This window comes from Talpa europaea, assembly GCF_964194135.1.
Source record: "Talpa europaea genome assembly, chromosome: 16".
Lineage (NCBI taxonomy): Eukaryota > Metazoa > Chordata > Mammalia > Eulipotyphla > Talpidae > Talpa > Talpa europaea.
In genome coordinates this window covers 1,977,619-1,990,369 of record NC_140084.1, presented here as the reverse complement: position 1 = coordinate 1,990,369, position 12,751 = coordinate 1,977,619, and the positions used below count along the sequence as shown (strand labels likewise).

The window sequence follows — 12,751 nt, the reverse complement described above, 5'->3', positions numbered from 1 at the left end:
TGTTACAAGTTTAGCACATTGATCGGTGTCCAAGGGGGCACCTTCATATGCAGATCACTTCTGCCATGTGCACTCTTGAGCGTGCAAACCACAGCACTGACCACCTCTTGTTTATACAGTGAAATGGAGCAACTACGATTTTCCTGTTAGTGAAAGAAAAAAACGTGGACTGAGCTCTTAAATGACAAAGAGTATTCTGATACCTGAGTTCTGTACCCAAATCCAATCCTGGGGTATGCCTGCTAAGCAGTGAACCCACAAAGGCAGTATCGCCTGCTCTGTCCATGTCCCTCTCTGGAGCAGAAGCCACTGCATCTACACTCACCTCTCCAGGCCCAGCAGATGCTGGGGTTCACGGGTGCAAATTGGAGGCTGTAGACCCAAGGCATATTTTTCCACAGACTGTTAGAGTGGTTAGTTGAGCTCTGGGAGCACTGAGTTCACACCCCGGAGGAATTTTAAGGGGCATTGTCTAGCCCACCAGAGGTGGGGCCTCCCTAGGCAGACCAGGCCCTCCTGGGAGCCACAGCAGCTGCCTCGTTGGTTTCTCAGAAAGGAGTCAGATGGGCATGTGGTGACAGCAACTCTAATAGCAAGGACCTGAAACTTTAGCCGCCAGGCAGCAAGGAGTTTGCCCACCACCCTGGGCAGCATGGGGGGTAAAGGGAGGAGGTAGGGGCACTGAGGAGGGTAGCCAGCTGCTGGTCTCAGGCTAGGCGTATTTCTCAACTTGACATCAGAAGCTGCTGGGTGGGGAGCCCCGAGGCCTTCTTTTCTGATAAAGCCTTTATTGTTTAGAACTCTGGGAGGTGTTTCCCATGAAGAGCCTACAGCTGAGTTTCAGGGTAAAGGGACTGGCAGTGCCCCTCATTGACTGACATGCAGTGCTGGATGGACCCTGGCAGAACTGCTCACCAGACCAGACTTCCCAGTGTATCGTAACCCACACGTGTCTGGCAACAGAAATGTGCTGGTCACAGGATAACGGGGGGATGAATTATTTTAGATTGTTCACACCCAGAGGGCACACAACACTAGACCACCCCACGGAGCCTCAGGCAGGGCTCATTCTGTGCCTTGGTCTCCCTTACCATTCTTGGGCCTGTGTCTGATACAGTGCAGTGTTGAAGGTGGGGGGGAGGGTGACACTCTGCTCTGTACCCTGGCATCCTGCTGCAGGCCTGTGTCCCCAAGTTGTCCAGCATGAGCTCTGAGCAGACCCAACTCCCTGCAAGTGTTGTAAGTGGGGGCCTTGTTCTCAGGATTGGAAAGGAAACACTCATTTTCAGGAGAGTCAGGGCACCCTGGGATGACCCCTCTCCTGACCCTCCCACATACCCACCTCCCTCAGTATGTCTGGGAGAACCCGGATCCTGGCTCCACCTGCAGACTGGGGTTTTGACAAGAAGAGTCAGACTGGAGCCCCACCTGAGTGGCCCTGCCGGGGTCTGCACTTGAACTAGGAAGAGGGCTGCTGCGGTAAATCCCTCTGGCCTACAGCCAGTTCTCCAGTTGGGCCTGGCTGTTCCCTCCTTGTTCTAGAGGTGGTGCTGGCGGAAATGGCAGAGAGGCACACCACCTGCTGCCCAACACTGGAGGCGTCAGTGTGGCTCAGTTCTGCTCCCTGCATCCTGGAGTGGGGACGATCCTCAGGCAAGCCTGGGCCATTGATTTCTGTGGCCACCGTGTAAGACAAGTCAAGCATTTGAACAACTGTAAATGCTAGAAATTGCAACGACGGGCATGTATTTATTCACTTAGAATAGGTCCCACGGTTACTGCCTGGTAATGAATCATGGATTGTGTGGGGCTTTCAGCAACGTTCACACTTGTGTGCTCTGATTTCTCCTGCACCCAGTCCTTCCTGGACCTAAACCTGCCTGCGTCGCATCCTGGCGTGGCCTTTGGTGTCCAGAAGTCCAGTTCTGAGGCATGGGCTCCTGAGCCATGCAGTTGTGGCCCCACTAGGTCATGTGCTAAAACTATGTTTTGAGGTGGAGGAAGTTTCTAGGCTCAGCCCTCAGAACAGTGCTAAATCAAAGCTGTGTCCTGGTGCAGAAGGAAATCTGTCTCCTGCACCTGCTTTTGTCAGAAGGTGGGAACTGAAATAAATTATCTTTCAAAGGAAAAAAAGTCAGTCTGTCATTTCTGTTTTCACAGGTCTGTGACAGCTTTTTCTGGAATTGGCAATTATCGAGTGACATCAGTGGCTTTTCTAAGGTCAAAGCGCTGACGTCCCCCACAGGGGCTGGGCAACTGGCTTCTGTGCACATGAGTGTCTCGTGGGAAACTCTGGAAGGGCAGCTGTAGGTCGAGGGCCCTGAGTGGTCCCATGCCCCTGGAAGCGGGGTGGGTACAGGGAATGGCCCCGACTCGGCTGGATCCCAGCCCCAGCCTCCAGGATGTCTCAAAACCCTTCCAGTTGGAATCAGAAGCCTGCTTTTCCTGAACTGAAGCTGCCTTGCCTCTTGAACCTGTGGGGATCTGGGGGTAATTGGGGAGCCTGATTATATCTCCTGCCTCACACAAACAGCTCACATTTAATCAGCACCAACTGTGTGCCAGGCACCAGGGGGCCCAGGAACAAAGAGTAAGTAAGGTCATTGCCATCAGAAACTGTAAGGGGGACAGGTGCGGCTGAGGCTGAAACATACATTTGTGTGTGTGCACCTACATATGCTTGTGGAAAAGAGAGAAAGTATGTAGATGTGACTGTCATGCCCAATTTAGTCTGTGACATGTGACTTTGTTACTCAGTAGACAGAAAAAACAGGTATTAGCTATTTGTGGATTATCCTCCCTGGTGGAATCCCAGTGGGCTTCCCTGAGGAGGTGCTGCAGAACAGGATTGGGGCAATTCAGATCACTGTGCTGAGGACACTAATCCTGCCGTGACCCCTTGTGGCAGATACTGTGTTCCCCACTTTGCTGATGAGGACATCATGGTGACTGCATCTTCCTCCACCTTCCCCACACCTCTACCTCCCTAGGTTTTTGCTGTCTCCTCCTCCAAAGTCATCCCTATGCAGCAAGACCTGATGTCTGGGTGTTGTGTGTTGAAGTCCTAACTCCCAGCAGCTCAGAACATGACCTTATTTGGAGCCAGCCTTTGCAGATGTAGTGTGTAAGGATGAGGTCACCAGGGTGGAGTCCTCCTGCATGACTCTCTTCTTGCAAACGAGGGGATTTGGACTCACTCACAGTGAGGACACCGTGTGAAGGGAAGGCCAGGGTGGTGATGCTGCTACAAAGCAAGGAATCCAAAGATGCCAGCAGGCCACGGGGCTGGAAGAGGGGCCTGGGCAGACCCTGCCTCAGCCCATAAGGGATCCCTACCGCCACCCTGACCAGACTTCTCCCATGCATGGGAGAGATGATTCTGTGGCTTAAGGCTGACCTGGGAGACTGACCCCCAGCTCTCAATATTAACATGGTGTAACACCCCGGGGTCCCCACCACGAGGTAGGAAAGCAAAGCAGCAAGATTGGGGTCAGGGGGTCCCGCATTTATTGAACACCTACTATGCACCAGGCACATTGATCTGCAACACTACCCGGGAGGTGAGTGGTGTTAAGCCTTTTGTACAGATGAGGAAACTGAGACTCAGGGGACACGTGTAGTGGGGCACAGCAGAGCTCTCCAAGCGTCCTGTGTTGACCCTGCTTCTCCCACTGTTCAGAAGACATCCTATTGATGGAGTCCCTGCCCCTGTACCCTCAGGTCCTCCACGGGGTCCTCCTCAGCAGAGTCATCCTCGCTGGCCTCCTCCTTCCTCTGGCTCTGCGTGGTGCTCTGAGCACTCTGAAAGGAATCATCAGCACAGCAACAACATCGATGCCAGTAACAGTAATGGTGCCACCATAGTAATATTATTTCTTAAGTGCTTCTCATAGATTCATTCACTGAACATCACAAGCCTTTGAGGGGGTTACTTTATTAGCCCCCCTCTGCAGGTGAGACACCTAAGGCACAGGTAGGTTAAAGAACTTTGCCAAGATCACAAAGCTTGGGTTTGGACCCTGGTATTCAGGCTGGGGTCCAATTCTCCTCCAGAGAATTGTCCAGAATGCCAGGAAATCCAGGCCACCCCTGCCTCCCCCACTGCACACACCACAGGCCAGCTCCCCATTCATGCCCCACTCACTGAGTGACAACCTGGCCTGACTGGCCCGAGGCTGCTTAGTTTTATTTACCCAACGGGGCTCAACACCCCAAGGGCTCTCTGCAGAAACATAATGTGCCTGATTCCCAGCCTCGCTGGGTGATGTGTTATATATAAAACACCGCATTGCTGTGTTGAAATCCTTGGAATTCTTGACTTTTGGAGCTGGGAGGCAAAGCCTTCCACTGCATGCCTGGAAACAGCTCAGGGGGCCTCCAGGGGATGCTCCTCCATAGGGAGCCACCCCCCAAACCCGCTGGGATATTGGGATATTTGGTTTATTGATTCCAGTTGAGGCAAAGTCTGCGTCAGGCCAGGGCAGCCCTCCCAGGTTGAGCCTCCTAGGTTGAGTCCTCTCCTCAGCACCCCATTCCAGGTCCAGGCTCTCAGCAACCCCTGCCTCTGGACTGCTGCAGCCACCTCCCCAGTCACCACCCTCTGTGCCAGCCGACACCCCCACCCCCACCCCCACCCCACCACCCCCAGGGCTCACCTGGCTGACGAGAAACCACGGGGCAGCCGGGGGTGGGCTGGTGCCGCGGAGTGGCCGGGCAGTGTCAGGCTGCCCACAAACATTCCGAGTCTTGGCTCTAAAGTCCTGGAGGGGCGGGGGGGGACAGGGTGGATGGAGGGATCAGGACAGGTGTGGAAGAAGTGTCATGGGGAGGGAAGGTGGGACAAGGCCAGATCCGCCCTCACCCCAAAGAGAACAGGAATGCCCCACCTCCAGATCTCTCTCTAGGTCATAGTTCTCCAGCGTCTGGAAGGCACTGGAATACACCTCCACAGCCTTGGCATGAAAGACCATCTCAATGGTGACGAAGTCCAAAAATATTGTCTACGGAGAGGGAAGCCCAAGTTACATCACCACACAGAGGCGGGTTTGGACCCTGATATTCAGGCTGGGGAGAGTCCTGGGATGGCCAGGATTCACTCAAAGGGGAGTCCTGGGGTGGCCGGGATGGTGGGCAAACTGGTATGTGGGAGGTGAGGATGGAAGGAGGCCTAGGTCAGTATGCTACATAATTTGAGCAGATACTGTATTCCCATGCAAAGCTGCCTGCACAGGGGTTGTTCTAGAAATGTTCAAGACTCAGTGAGGGGGGAGCATTTTCTTAGCTCTGACCCCTGGGATCTTTAGCACCATCTGCTTCTTTCACTCCCAGGACAGGTGTTCGCAGTTTGATGGCTGCAAAACCTCAGTCTGTCACCCATGGGCTGTGAGTGAATCTTTTGAGAGAAGTGTGTGTTGGGATGAGCCATTGCTTAGCCCAGAGGCCCCACAGCACAATTTAGTGATAGAGATGTTGGCTGCTCTAGATCTGATGGTTTGTCTTGGCCCAGCACAGCAAGCTCTTCCAGATTCATACTGCTTGTCTGGTCCCAGAGGGTCTCCTGCTGTGTGCTGGGCCTAGCACAAGCTCCCACTGTGTGCAGGGACTACCATAAGCTCCTACTGTGTGCAGGGCTGTAGGGTAAGGTAAAAGTATCAGGCTTTTCTGCCCTCCTGCTATTAGGATAGATGATGGAACCCTGCGGTCCTGAATGCATGCCTGATGGCGGGCACCTGGAGTAGGGTGTGGGCATAGGTAGATGGGATTCAGCTGAGCTAAGACTGGGCTTTTAAGGGCGGCGTCATGGGGACGCCAGTAGAAGCAGAGAAGCAGAAGCAGAACGAAAGGAAGAGCAGAGAGAATGTGAGAGGCCGGAGAGCCAAGAGTGAGGACTTGCTGGGGCTGGGAGGCCTGCCAGCCTCCCGGCCCCCCAGCACCCCTGCCAGCTGTGTGTCTGGTAAATCCCAATAAAAGCCTGAAAACCGGGCCTCCCTGGTGGCGCAGCGGTTGAGCGCTGGGTTACGAAGATGCCCGCAGCCTCTGCAGCACTGGTTCGATCCCCGGCGGTCGGGCGAGGGTCCCACATGGTGCGCAGACCTCTCCTGCCGCCCGCTGCTCCCCTCAGCAGTGTACTTCGTCAGTCTGCCTGTTCTGTTCCCCGCTCCGGTTCTGGTGAATTCTCTCACCCTCCCGCTTCTGACTGTACCCAGTGCTTGTATAAATAAATAAATCTTTAAAAAAAAAAGCCTGAAAACCCACCCAGGACTCCCTCCTCCTTCACCCCATCTGCATAGAATCATAGAGAACCTGCACTGTGGCCCTTCCTGCCCCTTTTCAAGGGCCTGGCACAAACTCATACTGTGTGGGGGCCCTGGTGGAGGTGACTGCTTTGCTTTGGCCCCAGCAGGACTCAGGCGTGGGGAGGGTGGGCAGGGCCCGGGAGGAAGGGGCTGGAGCCTGCAGTGTGGAAGCACAGCCCTTCAGGCAAGATGGGAAGCACCTGGTGGGGGCTCGGGCTCGGGGCAAGGACCGTAGCAGCCTGGGAGGAGGAGGAAAGGGGACAGAGGGCCTAGGGCTGCAAAGACCTGCCTCCTGCCACCCCCACCCCCCAGCACTGCTGGTAGCGACTGTGAAGAAGATGGGGGGCAAGGCCTCCTCCTGCCCCTCGCTGGCCTGAGGCCTGAAGTCTGCTCTCTGAGGCTCGGTCTTCCATCTGCACAAGCGCTGCCACTCGCACGGCGTGGATCTCGTCAGCGCGGCAGCCCTGGTCCCGTCACTCCTCAAGAAGCCCCCCTGGACCCCTGGGAGGAGATGCGGGGGCGCCCTCTGCCCCAGCTGCTGCCTTAGGTGCCCTCCAGGTGACTTTGGACGCGCCTCCAGCTCTGCCAGCACACGGTAGGAAAGCAAGGCTTGCCTTCTTTTCTAAGAGCCGTTTTGCAAATATGATCATTTTTCAGAAATGCGACCTAAAGGCCGCCGGTATTTTATCGCTTTGAAAATGTGGAGGGCTTGGGGGCTGGTTCGGGTCGGCGTCGCCTCCAATTTCACCCCAGAAGCTTAAAGGTCGCCCGTTCTAAACTGTGCGTCTGGCCCCGGAGCAGGAGCCTCGTCTGGCTCGAGGCCGCCCACGGGGCTCTGCTCGTCGGTGCTTGATTGCCGTCTGCTGGGGCCCTCGGCCGGTCTGCGTGAGCATGCTTGAGTGCCAGCTGCCATTTGCAGTCATGAGTGCATTTGCCCGTTCGCTCATTCACCTCCCAAGTATTTACTGAGTACCAGCGAAGTGCCAGGCCCTGGACCTGGTGCCAGGACCCCACAGAGGAGGCTGCAGGCAGCCAGGGGCCTCGCTGTGCTGGCTGTGGTGCCCCCAGCCCCAGGCACTTAGTAGGAGTGTATTCATGGAGTGCTGGGTTGGCAAGTGAATAACAGAGTGAGTTTGCCTCCCTGGGATAACTAACCCCCAGGAGCAGAGCTGAGCCTACCCACGTGGGCCAGACGGCCTGAGGGTCCAGTGGTTTCCCTGGAGCAGGAGGAGGTGTTAACTCAGTGCACAGTGAGAACAGAGCTGTCTCAGCAGAGAGCACAGCTGTGCAAAGGCCCCCGAGGTCCAGAAGGGCTTGCTGCACTTGTGCGGGAGGGGCGTGTGCAAGTCCAGGCTGCGGGGCTCACCTGGGGCTTGTGGAGGCTCAGGAAGGATTTGGCTTTTATCTGTAAGACCAGGGACCTGCAGGAGGGACGGATGGAGCCCCCTGTGTGAGGTTGTTCTTGGAATGTGTGTTGCATTTTGGAAAATAGCCTAGAGGGGCCAGGAATCTCCATGGTGAGCAGTCCCTGGAGACCCCAATTCCCTGGAGCCCCCTGGCCAGAGCTGCGGCCCTGGGGTCAAGGTTCTGGTGGTGCTGGAGCCGGGGCAGGGGACAGAGGCAAGGGGGATGTCCTGGCTCTTCCTGGGGGTCCTGGTGTGGACAGACTCTGACAAGCTCTCTTGGCGGGGAGCTGGGCCTGGAGCTGAGGGGCAGGGCTACCGAGTGCTGGCTGCCAGGCGGGCCAGCTGGGCTGACAGCTGCCCCAGCAGCCGGTCTCCTGCCCCTGAGGCAGGGATTAGGCCAGGATTAACTGTGCCCGAGCCTGGCTCCCACAGTCATGTGGGCACTAGGCCACGCACATGCACACATGTCCGTACTCACGTCCACACCCGCATCCCGCATGTGTGCACACTCACAGCATGCTCATGTCTGACACACGCACCATAGTACCTACACACGCACACATACACAAGTACACATGTGCATGCCATGTGCATACAACCTCACAGTGGACACACACGCACTCGCGCATACACACACACACACACACCACACTGGCACCCCTACCTGCAGGTCCTTCAGCTTCTGCTTCTGGAAGGCGTCCACCGTCTCCTCCAGCTGGCGGGTGGTGCGGCTGGCATCGACTGAGGCCCTTTGCACACTGGTCTCTGCCTTGAACAGGGGACATGGGAGTTTGAAGTGTCGGGGGTAATTTCATTCTGGATCATTCTCAATGCCCCTGCCCTTTGGGGCCGGCTCTCCTGTGTCAGCAGTGCCTCTTGCCAGTTTGATCATCAAAGGTGTGGCCTTGTGGCACCTTGACTAAAGGTGCAGGGACCGCCTGGGCAAACCTGCTTCTGGGCTATGTGACCTTGGACAAGTCTCTCAATGTCTCTGAGCTTCACCTGCCTTGCCTGTAACCTGGAGACAACAGGAAGACCAGCTCTGCAGGGCTGTTGTGAGAGTTAAACAGCTACTGTGCGCCCAGCTGCTCTGCCCCTTTGGTGATTACTAATCCCACGTGTGGATGGTGTTTGGGTGATTGACCCAGATAGGCTGACCCCACGCCAAGCCCCGCATGAAGGACCTGGATCTTACAGGCACTGACTTCCGACTCTGCCACTTAACTTCCCGTGTGACCTTGGGCAAGTCACCTTATTCAGCCTCGGTGCCCCCTCCAGAAGTGCCCGCCTTGTGAACAGGCAGCCCAGCAGGAAACGGCCCTGGAGGGGGTGGCTCGGCCAGCTGCTGCTTAGCACCCAGAGGGGGCAGAACCAGGTCCCCTGGCCCGCAGCCGCCCACTCTCCCTACACCTCCCACTCACCTGTCCTGGTCCACACACACCTGCCCAGGGGCAAGCTCACCTCACCGCCCTTTGCGAGGTGCTTCATTACCTGCTTGCGGGTCAGGCCGACCTGTGGCACTCACCTGGGACTGCAGACCATGCTGTTAAGGAGCCCGGTGGACAGTAGCCCTTTGGGGCCCCAAGGGCTCTGTGACAAATGGCCACCCTCATCCCCGCCGCCCAGGCCCACTTCCCGGAAGGATACAATCATTTGTCTGTCTGAAGGTGACTTATGCCTCAGTTTCTCCAGTTTTTCCAGCTGTTTGATCTCGTTATTCTGGACACGTTTGAATTTCTTGATCTCTGCCTGCAGGCCAGGGAAAGACTGACTCCCAGGGACAAGCCCTGCTGCCCCCTCACTGTCCACCCTGCCATGCGGCCCCCCTCACCCGTGTCTGCTTTATCTGTGCCCCGTACAGTTTCAGGGGGTTGACGACCTTGGTCTCCAGTCTCTCCACCTGGGGGCACAGACACATAGAAAATGGGAGCAGGCCGAGCCAGAGAAGGGGGAGGCAGCCCCGCCTTGACTCTGTCTGTATACCCAGAGCTGCTGGGGGGCGGGAGGTCCCGGGGGGCCACTGAGTCTCAAGGCACATGAGCCAAGCTGACACTGAGTAAGTCCCCACTCTGCACCCAGCGCCGTCCGGATCAGCAGGCAAAGGAGCGTCCCCACCCCACCGACATCGCCTCAAAGAGCCCATTGCCAGGTGCTCCAGGCCCCGCGCCCCCATGTGAGTCCAGGAGTAGGTTCAGACCCGGGCCCAAGAACCTGCACTCTGACAGGTCCCAGGCGAGGTTACCCCCACCCCGGGGTAACCCCTGGCTAAGTTCCCTCCCCTGGGTAACTCGCCCTCCCTTTAGCCTGTGCGTCTCGGTCCCCACTTGACGGATGGGAGCAGGCCCGGGGCTTGCCCGTCCCGCCCGCTCCCCGGGCCCTCACCTCGGCCTGCCGGTAGTCCTGCACCTTGGCCAGGTCCTCCGCGAAGTTCTTCATGGCGGCCCGCATCTCGGGGTTCTCAGTGTTGGCAAAGTCCAGCAGCTGCTTGACCAGCCGGTCGGCCTTGTCCCGCAGCCGGGCCGTCTTGCGCGTGTAGGAGGCCAGCAGCGCGCAGAACTGGCCGAAGTACCTCTCGGCGTGGGTCACCGTGTCCTCCATCACCCGCACCTGGCTGTCCCTGGGGAGGCGGGGACAAGGGGCCGCTCAGGGGCAGGACAGGGGCCAAGCCGCCTGCCCCTCGCCCTCCTCCGGGCCCTGAGGGCGCTCAGCATCGGGGGGCAGGGCGGGCAGGGTCGGGAGACCAGCGGGCACCTATGAGCCTCAGCCTCCGAGCCCGGCCCTCCCCTGCTGACTCTGGAGCGAGGCCTGGGGCTCAGAGGAGTTCTCCATCAGCCCATCAGTCCCCCCAAATTCCCCACTCTGCCTTTTCCCCAAGTGGTGGGACTCCTTTCCCTCTACTGAACCCTGAGGCTTTTAAAAACTCATGGACCCTTTGGGGAGGGAGCAAGCTGAGGGTTACAGGAAGGAGTAGGAAGCCCAGAGGGTCCCACAGACCCTCGCCCATCCCCCCTCAAGGGGCTGGACAGAGTGGGGTCCGAACGGCTCTCAGAGGGGTGGTGCCCTCCAGGGTTTTGAGGCACGGCGAGGGAGTTTCCAGGTGGGGCCATTGGGGGAGGAGGGACAGACTCTGAATCTGGTGGCCACAGGGCCGCGGGCACAGATGCCAGATCTGCCACCCTCCCTGGCCCGGAGTCCTGTCCTCCCCCAAGCTTGAGGTGTGGGTGGGAGAGCACCCTAATCACTGCCCCTCGCAGCAGTCTCAGCTACCCCGTCTGCACCCCATGTGGTGTATCACATCCCCAAAGCCCCAGGTTCCCCCTCTGTCCCAGCTGGGGCCAGCACAGGGCCACTCACCTGGAGAGGACAATATTCATTGTGACAGGATGGCCGCTGTCCTGGGCTTGGGAACTGAGGACACCGCCCCAGGAGTCTCCCAGGTGGGGGAGAAGCAGGCAGCTGCGGGCTCCAGGGACGCTGCCACCTGGTTGCTGGGCAACGTGACCTCCCACAGCAGCTGGGGGAGGAGCCTCACTGGTAGCCTGGCAACCTCTCCCAGCCCTGCCCACCCAGGGGGCTAGAAGGCCTGGCGCTGCCCGGTATTGACCAGGGGGTCCCAGAGAGCCCCCTTTGTCAGATGGAGGTGCTGTGGGCCAGGCAGCACTGGGGGGCCCTGGAGGTGGCACCATTTGGATTTAGAGCTGTTGGCTGGGGTGCAGCCCTGGGCCCGCCTTGTTGATGGGTGCTGGGAGCTGGGGCTCCTCCTCTGGGAGGCTACCGCCCTTCCCCAGGGGTAGGGGCAAGCAAGCGCAGAGTAAACCTGGGGGCCTGGGCTCTGGGGCCATGGCTCTGGGGCCTTGCAGTTGGATGGAGGGGGCAGGGCATCAACCCACAGGAACATCAGATGCATTTTCACCACCATTTTATTGTGCTCCCCCGCGCAGCAGACACTGCCTGCTCATTGTTAGCAGCATAGCACATGGCACAAAAGCAAATACAACAGCACCTTGGAACTGTGCCAGCTCAAGTACATCCTGCTGACTGTCAGGGCTGTCCCTCGAGGTGCCCCGCACTCTGCCGAGAGAGTAGAAACCTGGGGGTAACCGCAGTGCTGCGGAGGGGGCTCCGAGACCAACAAGAATAGCCCCGGACCCAGCGCCAGCCTGTTCGCCTCGAGTGTGTCTGGAGCTTTGTCCAGTGAAGCGCTTTGCTGGGTGAGCTGAAGTGCGCAGGGAAGCTGGGACTGTAGAGTCAGCTAAACTCAGGGTCAAGCCCACCCCAGCCTGCTCTGAGAACTGGGGCAACTCTCCCCACCTCTCTGGGCACCTGCTGCTCCCCTGTACCATGGGGTTGGCACAGTGTGTACTTCCTCAGTGTCAGCAGTTGTCAGTGCCTGGTGGGGTGGCAGGTGTCAGGGTACAGCCTAGACCCCCCTGTGGTCAAGCCCCAAATGGTGACACCCCCTTCCCACGTTCTCTGTTTATCATGGACACGTTCTCTCCAGGGGGCCCTGGACATGTGTCCCTGTGACTCCCCACATGGAGGCACTGAGTAGCCCTTGAGGCTTTGGTCCTCTTCGCTGTGTGAGGGTGGGGAGGGGTCTGTCCAGCAGCCATGGCTATTCCCGCATCACACCCCACTCACACCTCAGCGCTGCCACCAGGACGTCAGGCATCAGCTGGAGGTTACTGGAGGAGGTGGGCTCTGCTCTGATGGCAGGACCCTGGCAGGACGAGCAAACAGAAACACAGGGAAGGGTGCTGCAGCGCAGCTGGCCAGATCCCAAGGGTGTGGCCACCAGCCCGGAACCTCCTTGAAGAGGTGGGGGAGCCTCACCTGAAGCCTCAGAGTGTGGTCTTGTGACTTCTGGAGTTTGGACTTCTGGCCTCCAGCCAGAAGAGGCTGAATCTTTGTGGGTTGAAGCCCCAGTTTTGTGGATATTTGTCACAGCAGCTCCAGGGCCCCCACCTGGGATCCCACAGCCTGTCTGGGCCCCCATAGCGGCCGGCTGTCCTGCCCAGCAGAATCTCCACATTCTTTAGTTTTCCACCC

The 12,751-nt window shown here is 58.1% G+C and overlaps 1 protein-coding gene across 1 annotated transcript; it reads right to left on the bottom strand.

Annotated features, from left to right (window-relative positions):
* Positions 1-2,521: 2,521 nt before the first annotated feature.
* On the bottom strand, positions 2,522-11,076 carry CIBAR2 (CBY1 interacting BAR domain containing 2; the record flags this gene model as incomplete). Its single annotated transcript, XM_084256536.1, is given in 10 exon segments — positions 2,522-2,616; positions 3,659-3,713; positions 3,715-3,801; positions 4,656-4,760; positions 4,887-5,000; positions 8,367-8,471; positions 9,335-9,451; positions 9,534-9,602; positions 10,085-10,319; positions 11,057-11,076. Coding segments are annotated over 10 exon segments (1,002 nt in total).
* Positions 11,077-12,751: the final 1,675 nt, after the last annotated feature.